We start from the raw sequence: 9440 nt of genomic DNA on the forward strand, positions 1-9440 counted from the left end.
TTTTTAAAATTTCTAAGATTAAAAAAAATGAAAGAATGACAGAGATTAGATAGACCATGCTTCTCATTTTGCAGAATAGGAGATTGAGATCTAGAGAGATTGATGTGACATATTAAGAATGACAATTCAAATTGAAATCAGAACATGGGTTTGGATTTTAATTCCTTAGTTTTGCTTTCCTGAGCATCATATTGAGGGAGTAAGAGTATAATTTCTAGCTATTGCTTTGATCTCATAGAACTATCAAAGATCACATAGTTATAAAGTCCAGAAATAGAATTATTGGAACTTGGGCTATTTGACTCCTTATTTCTGTGTTTTATTTATAAAACCACACAATTTCCTTATACATTGTCTACTCAAAGAAAAAGAAACATTATAATATGAAATAAATGATAAAGCAACTACTAAATTTATTGATTACATTCTTTCCTATTGGCTTCCCTTTGACCCTTCCTTTATTCTTTGACAATCTTAGGCTAGAATTGATTCACAGTAACTGCAGTTTCAGAGAGTAGTACAAGTTTAGGAGGGAGAAGAAGTAACTCTTCAAGATTCATCTCTACTCCTTCTCCAATCCATTATCTTTTAGCTTTAAGGTAAACAGCATCAGAACCCCCTATGGCCCAAATGATTATAATCATCTGATGGATAATCTGAAATTGACCACTGTTTGTTTATCCTTTTTATATACAGCAGAAAAAATTGCATGGAAAATCAACTTCCATTTTGACTTGTGCTTTTAAAAAACAATCAAGCCCTTACCTTCTGTCTTAGAATCAATATTATTCATTGCATAATAGCACATATAACTCAAGGCCATTGTGAGGACAGAATGAAATGATATTTGTAAAGAATTTTCCAAGCCTTAAAGTGCTTTGTAAATACTATTTTATTATTATTGTAGTAGTAGCTAAAATCTAACACTATTTTATATTATTGTAATATATTAATATCTGAATTTAATATAAATGCTACTCTTATTATATGGTTATTTTTGATACATATTCAAATAAATGCTGCCATTATTATTTTTATATTATCAAAGATATTATTATTGTTGTTATAGTTGAAATGCCTGAAGTGAAATGTGGGGGCCATATGAGGTTAACAGAGACTAATCTATAGCCTCAGCTTTGGACTTCATAAGGCCACAGTCCTGGGTAACACATTTTAAAGCACCATTTGTAATCTAGAATTTGTTCAGGAGGTTCATGAGGATGGCAGTAAAACCCAGATTTATGTTATATGAAAATCAATTAAAAGAGTTATCAATGTTTAGCCTGTATTGCATTTCCCATTTTTTCTCATATCTGAGTTTTGTGCAGCAGGACCATAGGTACCATTCTATCTGACTTCTAGCTGAAAACTCTTAAATGGATTTTCTCTTTGAGAACATGTCTGACTTTTTCTATTTGCATCTCTTGACCTTAATATAGCATTGTATGTATGAATTATTTGATCTCCCTCCCTCCCTTCCTTCCTTCCTTCCTTCCTTCCTTCCTTCCTTCCTTCCTTCCTTCCTTCCTTCCTTCCTTCCTTCCTTCCTTCCTTCCTTCCTTCCTTCCTTCCTTCCTTCCTTCCTTCATTGTTTTTATCCTGGAGCTGTTTCTTGAATGATTCCCTCACTTTATGCCTAATCCATTGTGTACAAGGTGAAAAACAACTTGAGCACATTTTGTCCAAAAAGAAAATAGGTCACAATGTGGCTAAATATATTTTTAAGCTAGAAAAATCAAATTGAACATCCTAATTTAAAAACAGGACTAGGCCACACAGTTTAGATACTATTGCATGATCTTAACAATCTTCCTGGAGCTTCTCTTTATTTATCAGTAGTCTATTTGCTTGGATGAATGAATACACGAATGGAAAATAACCTCGTAAAGACTTTTGGCAAGCCCTACACTAGTAGCTGTGGGCATACAAAAAAACAGAAGACAGTCCTTTTCCCCAAGGAGCTTATGATTCTTGTGAAGGGAGACCACACCTGGGGAGAGGGCATTTTAGTTTGAAAGTTACTGAAAACAGGTGAGTGGAGTCAAAGGGGTGACATATTTTTGGAAATTTGGGAAGACCGACAACAAGGATGGATGTATGGATTTGATATAGCTCTTAGACTGGAAATGGTTTAAAGGTGGTAGTGGAGAGTTTATACCAAGAGCAGCTAGGTAGCTAGTGGGGAAGATACAGATGAATAAAGTAGATCATTGCTACAGCTGGCCAATTAGAAGAAGCCACTTCATTTGAAGTATTCCTTTGTTTGTTCATTTGTTTTTCAGTTGTGTTCTACTCTCTGTGACCCCATTTGGGATTTTTTTTGGCAAAGATACTAGAGTGGTTTACTATTTCCTGCTCCAGTTCATTTTACAGATGAGGAAACAGAAGTAAACAAGTTTATGTGACTTATTTGCCCAGGATCACACAGCTAGTAAGTGTCTGAAACTAGATTTGAAGTCAGTGATCTGAGACTTCATGAATCTGGACCCAGCACCCTATCCACTATGCTACATAGCTGCCAAAGTATAAAGTACTCAGCACCAAAATGAGATAATATATGCGAAGTGTTTTGCAAACCTAACGCTTTAAACACATAGTGGTAACTATTAAAATATATTATCTGTGGGATTTTAAAAGCACATTTACTACAGAAAAATCCAAATGTACATACATGAGCATATGAACTCATATCTTTTAGATACAAACTCAGAGTGTGGTGAAAAATGCTAATTCCTATACAGACTATTGCTTTTGCTTTTTTTCCCCCCAAAATGTTTCTGTTTCTCAGCTTCTAGTGGGATAGAGTAACTAACAATGTTTAGTGACCTTCTGAGCAGTTGTACTCTTCTTGGCAGCACCGAAATCAATTTTCCACATCCCAGAGTATCCAGCTGGTACCTCTTTGTCCTAATGCTTGAATATGACACAAGGCCCTGAGGCCATAAACTTTTAAAGACATTCCATGAACAGGGGTTACAGAAGAGAGAAAGCAAATCTTCTAGGCTGTGAAAAAGCCAAACCCCACAAGTATCCATGGAATACATGCCAATTAAAATTTAACCAAGTACTGAAAAGGAACTCAGCAGCATCTGCTCTAGACCTATGATATTAGGAAGAGATAGAATTATTATCACTCATTTTATAGAAAAAATAACTAAAGACAAGAGTAGAAAAACAACGTGTCCAGGATCACTCTGCTAAGATATAAAGAAGATAACGAGGATTCAACCTCTTGCCTCCTTGAGAGGGTACTTTTAAAAAATAATATAATATTTTCCATGTCATTTGACAGTCAGAAATCTATTGTGTACAAGAGATATTAATTTGGTCACATTTTCAAAAGGCACATTATAGTCTCCCAATATGCATATTCTTGATTTGTTTAAAATAGGTTTTTATTTTGTTTGTTTCTTAATTTGTAGCTGGAGAATTAGTCCATGTTTATGTGACTTTAAAGTCTAAAGTCTATCTGGTAAAAATTTCAGGCTGACTGGCTGCTTGGCACCACAAAACCAAGGATGTTTGACTGTCAGACTGAACATAATGACTGAACTGGGAGATATAACTCGATATCTGGCAATCGTGTGAATCAAGACTTAACTATTCTGGCTTCAACTGTGCCACAAACCAGCTGTGTTAGCTTGGGAATTTCCTCACCCCTTTGGGTCTCAGTTTCCTTCTTTGTAAAATGATCAGACTAGACAATTCCCTAGAGTTTCTTGCCAGTTCTAAATCCAATTACCCTAAAATCTTGTTCAACCAAAAAACATAGTTTGCATGTTGTTTATTTGTATATAGATCTCTGGGAATTATTCTTATTTTTTTGCTAGATATGGGAGAATTGTAATAGTTGAAAAGGATATACGCTTTTTTAAACACCAAGGTATATATTTATCACTTTAATTATTTTAATTAATTTTGGATAGAGAACTCTTAGAAGTGAACCTCACATTGTAACTTTCCAACCAAATGCATTGACTATAGCACTTTTCCCCTTGATAGGCTGTTGTGAGAATCAATTGTGATACTATTTATTAAGTGCTTAGTACAATGAGAGGCACAGAGTAGTCACTTAAAATTTATTCTCTTCTTTTAGCCTCTTCATGTTCATTGATTGTTATATTCTGTTACAATTCAGGCTTATCCTCAGGGATAAATAAGAGGTCTAAGGATTTTTATTTTTGATACTTTATTGGCCCAAATTGCCTCAATTAACGAATAGATCTGTTTTAACAGGTATGTTCCCCTTATCACTCTTTGTTACCTAGTACTTCTCCTAATTTCAGTGGTTTTGCTTCTCACTGCCCCAACTCCAAATACCTTACTGAAACACATAAATAAGATTTACTGCTTTTAATGTGTCATGGTTTGAAAAACCAGAAAAATAAGTAGTTAAAATAATGTGTAAAATAAAGATAAACTAGCCCCACGTGAGGTCCTATGAGTCAAGTAGAGGATCTTTAAAAACAAGGACTTTATGAAATTTAATGGACTACTTTTAAAATTTTTATATTTCTTGTCTGTGTTTCAGATGGAGAGTTGAAGTGGTTTGGTATAGTACTAATATTTCAGTTTTTAGATCATTTAAATCCTATTCTGATCCTGGATTTTTGAAAACGCTGCTGACTTTGGCAGAGGCAGAATTATGCAGTGAAAGGTCTCTGTCTGGAGGCAACTGGGGCCCAATCACTTGAGCATACTCAATCCGTTTTCACTGTTGCTGACCCTTGGAAATGCTGGAGGAGCCTGAAGCTGGAAATGTGTGATAGTGAATAATCAAAAGGCCCTCTCCAACTCTCACCCCCACTTCAGAGTATGCACAGATACTCTGTAACCATTTTCTATCAGCCAATTTTGGTGTGGTCAAAAACCTTTTAATTGGTGGTTAATTTAGAAGAGAATGGGCATGCAACAGACGACATTGGAGGAACTTGACTGTTTTTTAAGTCTTGAAGTTTTCTAGCCAAGAAGAATGGTTTTTGGGCCTTGGTGGTTGGGAATCCGACTTGTTCTCCTATTCAGGACAATACTTGGCCATAAACAAATGTCAAACTGAATCCTTTGCCTCTTCCTGTTTCTTCTTTCATAGCTATGTAGAGTATCAGAGAATGCGCAAAGTGGTGATCTTGTCAAATTTAAAAGGTTGAAGGAACCAGCAAATGTTCTCTGGCTTACCATAGCAGCCAAGGCTAATGAATAAGGGAAGCCTTGAGGAGCAACTTCATTGACCCAGTCCAGAAATGAATGAATCTGAGTAGAACCAGCTGAATTCTAAGAATCTGGCATACTAATTCGAGTATGGATTGGAAGAGAGGAGTTTCATAATATCATTAGATGTGGGACAGCATCTATCATTTTTGAGGGACTGATTGTATTCAGACCTTGAGTGGTCTGAATTTTGGGGACCTCTTCCATAATGAGGAACTTATTTCAGTGACTTTTTGGGAGCTCCACATTTATTACTAAATTGACCTTGTTTTATTTCCTTTTTTTCTTCTTTCTAAATTGAGCCTGCTAATCTAAAATTGCCCTTGTTGTGGAAGAGATTCACCATGGGCACTTCATATTATTCTGGAACATGGATCTAATAAAATTGCCTGAAAGATTAAGGGGATCATCTATGGCCATGGTGGTGAAACTTTTAGAGAATGAGTGCCTAATGAGGGCCTCACACCACATGTGAGTTGCCCCCTTATTACAGACAGGGGAGGGAGGAAGTGCTTCCATTGGACTGCTGGGCAGAGGGGCAGGTGACATGAAAAATTTCCTCCATCATGGTGGAGAGGGGAAGGGAACGGACCCTTTTGGCATACATGCCATAAGTTTGTCAACACAGACCTATGGTATGGTTAGGGTTAGGGCTAGGGCTAGGGTTAGGGTTAGATACCCCTGGAAAAAAAGTATATGTGCCTGGCACATAAGAAAGACACTTAAAGAATTTTTCTCAATGTCACTTTGGGAGCCCTAGGTACTGAGAGAGTCACGGAAAAGTTTTTACCCATGAGAGTTTAGTTGTTTACCTGAGGATGAGACAGTGACTTCCAGATGATTCCTGATCATATTTACCTTTGGGGAGAGCTCCATATTTGTTGGAAGCTAAGTTCAGATTACATGTCATCGGCTTTTTTTCTCGTTATTTCCTTTTGTTGGTGGAAAGTATTTTTCACTATTTCTATTTTATTTTCCATTATTTGTTGGCTAAGGCCTTTTAAAAATAATGATGCAAAAGTGCTAGTGATGCTGTACAGAATGTCATTTGCTTAGTGAACTTGCAGCACTATATTTGGTGGTAATTGTGATTTCTGTCTACATTTGTGCCACAATGGCTATCTAGGACTTTTTGTTATAAGGCACTAGAAAAGAACATTGCTAAGCCTCTGAGAGATCCTGGAGGACTATTCTCAAGTGGGAATATCAACAATAAAACTGCTAAACGCACAGCATGGATTTAACAAGGACAGTCAATGTCTTAATGAGGAGGAAGAATTCCATATCCCTTGGAGTTGCATAATAGAAGGGACCTTCCCTTCCTTCTGAGTAGGGGAGAGCTATACTCTTATTTTTTCCTGTCTGCCACAAGGATGCTTTTAGTTGTATACGAAGATGGGCTTTCATGGATATTCCAAATTACCTAGGCTCATTGTTTAGAGATGACTGAATTGCAAGGGAGTCACAACATGTCTGTATATGAACTTTTTGGGTTATAATGCTGTGTAAGATGTGAGCTAATTTTTAAGCCTACTTCTCCAGAGATCAAGATAGTGGTTCTGTAGAGTATACCCTTCAATTACTGGGGAAATGTGTATACATTTCATTTTTTGAGATATCTTTGAAATAATTAATTCTTTTTAAAAAATCCATTCATGTTGAGTGATTCAATTCAACTGGGGTACTGGTTTCTGGTTCTGCACATCTGGAGCAATGGGAAAAGGAGTATGAGCCAATGGCATAAAAGAATAGACCACTCTAGTTCCTCAGTTATTTTTGAAAATCCAGAGAAGATGTAACAGTCTAACTTTGGGAGAGTATACACAATTCTATGATTCTTTATAGCTTAAGAGTTCTCTCTTCATTGTAGAAATAGAACTTCCTGTTCCATATTTGATTTTTGTTCATATCCTAGATCCCTTAATCCCCCCGACCCCTGAAATATTTCTTTACTTCCTGTTAGGGGAGATCTCTTAGAGGAAAAAGACAATTCCAGAGCAATGAACCCAGGACAAACCCTGAGGGCAGAATTCACCAGTCACAGCTTTGTGTCTGACTATGTATTTAGTTATTTTCATATTGTATGTCCAATTAAAACGATATCTTATTGAGAGTAAATAGTAAAAGAAAAATTCATTTATTTGTGTTACTGGTGGCATATAATAAGTGCTTTATAAGTGCTTTTTAATTTTTATGGAAATAATGACAAAATATTTTTTCCACATTTCATTTCCCAGGTTGGAGAACAGTGATAAAATAAAATAAAACATGAATGGAGGCAACAAAGGTCTGGAAGATATGGGTTCAAATTTTGACTCAGACATTTACTCTTTGCCTTTCCATGGACACTTCACTTAACCTCCATTTTTTCATCTGTAAAATAATAAAAATGACTTGTGCAATAAACTCATAAGGTTGTTGTGAAGCTGAAATAGGATATATGTTTGGTAGGCAAGAGACTGGGTCAACTCCAGTGCAGTTGTATAGGTCAGATTAATAAACTATGCAGGATGGGAGAATTCCCTTACCACAGGGACATTTGGTCAAGAAACTACCTGATGGGGAAGATGCTTACTCTGGGGGCACTTAAGGATTAGGTTACACATTCCTTCTATAAGAGAATTCAATAGATATTGTACTTCTCAGACCTGTTGAATCAGCATAGTTGGTTTTGCTGGAAGAATCATTGAGTTGCTATCATGGAATTCATGGTTGAACAAATGTCTCATTGAAAGAGAGAATAAAAGATTAAAGTTCCCACTCACAATATTACATAAAAGTCTTTGTAACTTTTAAAGTGATATTATGTCTATTTAATGTGTTAAATATATTAAAATATATTATCTATCTACATTAATCTCTATTATTATTATTATTATTATTATTATTACTACATTAAATAACAGAATCTCTATATTCAACCATTTGTATTGTGAAGAACCAAAGGAAAATTGAAAATGATAATGAAAAGACTGAAAATTAACATTAAGGTCAGTGCATGTCATAATAAAAAGACGAGTAAAAATAAGTATAATCTATGAAGAATCAGTATAATAACATTTCTAGATGGAATTATATTTTGTAAAATGTTTTCTCCACCAAACTCTAGGAGGTAGGTAGTATACATTTTCCTATTTTGCAGATGAGGAAAGTGAGATTCAAAGAAGTGATTGTGCATTATTTTATTGTCAACTAATAAGTATTAGAGACTAGAATTAAACCTAGGGCTTCTGATTCCAAATACAGCAAATCTTTCTGTCATACTATACTGTTGTATAAAATTATTCCATCTTATAAATTTTATTTTTGGAGAAAAATATATTTTATGGCATTGAAATTTATCAGGAAGAAAAGTTATTTTAAATATCTAAATATTTTAAAAATAAAACAGAAGTCAGGATGAGATTTATGTTTTCTGGGCCCCAGCTGGTTTCATGACATTGACCTGCTATAGAAAATTTTGGTTTTCTTTTCATGTTCTCACCCAGTATATTCTTAATATGCAGATAAATTATCCACAGAAAGATTTTAAAGACTTAACAAAACAGACATACAGGTCAATGGCGGTTAATGTTTTCACAGTCATTTTGGGGGATGTATAATATTTGATCTCCATTCTTTTGGAATATTCCTATTATTCAGATATCTTGAGAATAATGGAGTCTGACCTCTTCATTTAATTTTTTTTCAGATGAACTGTAAAGTTCAGTATGGTTAAGTGATGAGTCCAAGGTTCCAATTAAAGAAAGTAGATAATTGAATCCAATCATTCTTCTATACATTTTTATTTTATTGAAGAGGAAGCAACCAAAGACATTGTTAATGAGACTATATCCTTTTGAAAATGTCTATTTTCACTGCTGAGTTTGTACCCCAATGAGATAATAAGGAAAAAGACATGTACAAGAATATTCATACCTGTGCTCTTTGTGGTGGCAAAAAATGGAAAATGAGGGGATGTCCTTCAATTGGGGAATGGCTGAACAAATTGTGGTATCTGCTGGTGATGGAATACTATTGTGCTCAAAGGAATAATAAACTGGAGGAATTCCATGTGAACTGGAATGACCTCCAGGAATTGATACAGAATGAGAGGAACAGAACCAGGAGAACATTGTACACAGAGACTGATACCCTGTGGTACAATTGAATGTAATGGACTTCTCCATTAGTGGCAATGCAGGGATCCTGAATAACTCAGAGGGATTTACAAGAAAGAACACTATCCACAT

General features: G+C 35.2%; 1 protein-coding gene across 1 annotated transcript in view; it reads right to left on the minus strand.

The window, feature by feature from the left end:
• The window catches only part of TPO (thyroid peroxidase), a 159525-nt gene extending 153407 nt beyond the window's left edge, over positions 1–6118 (minus strand). The window contains exon 1 of the mRNA XM_056817534.1: positions 6021–6118. Coding sequence (XP_056673512.1) covers positions 6021–6118 — 98 coding nt within the window. The remainder of the gene's footprint in view (positions 1–6020) is intronic.
• Positions 6119–9440: the final 3322 nt, after the last annotated feature.

The sequence above is a fragment of the Monodelphis domestica genome, chromosome 1 (genome assembly GCF_027887165.1).
Source record: "Monodelphis domestica isolate mMonDom1 chromosome 1, mMonDom1.pri, whole genome shotgun sequence".
NCBI lineage: Eukaryota > Metazoa > Chordata > Mammalia > Didelphimorphia > Didelphidae > Monodelphis > Monodelphis domestica.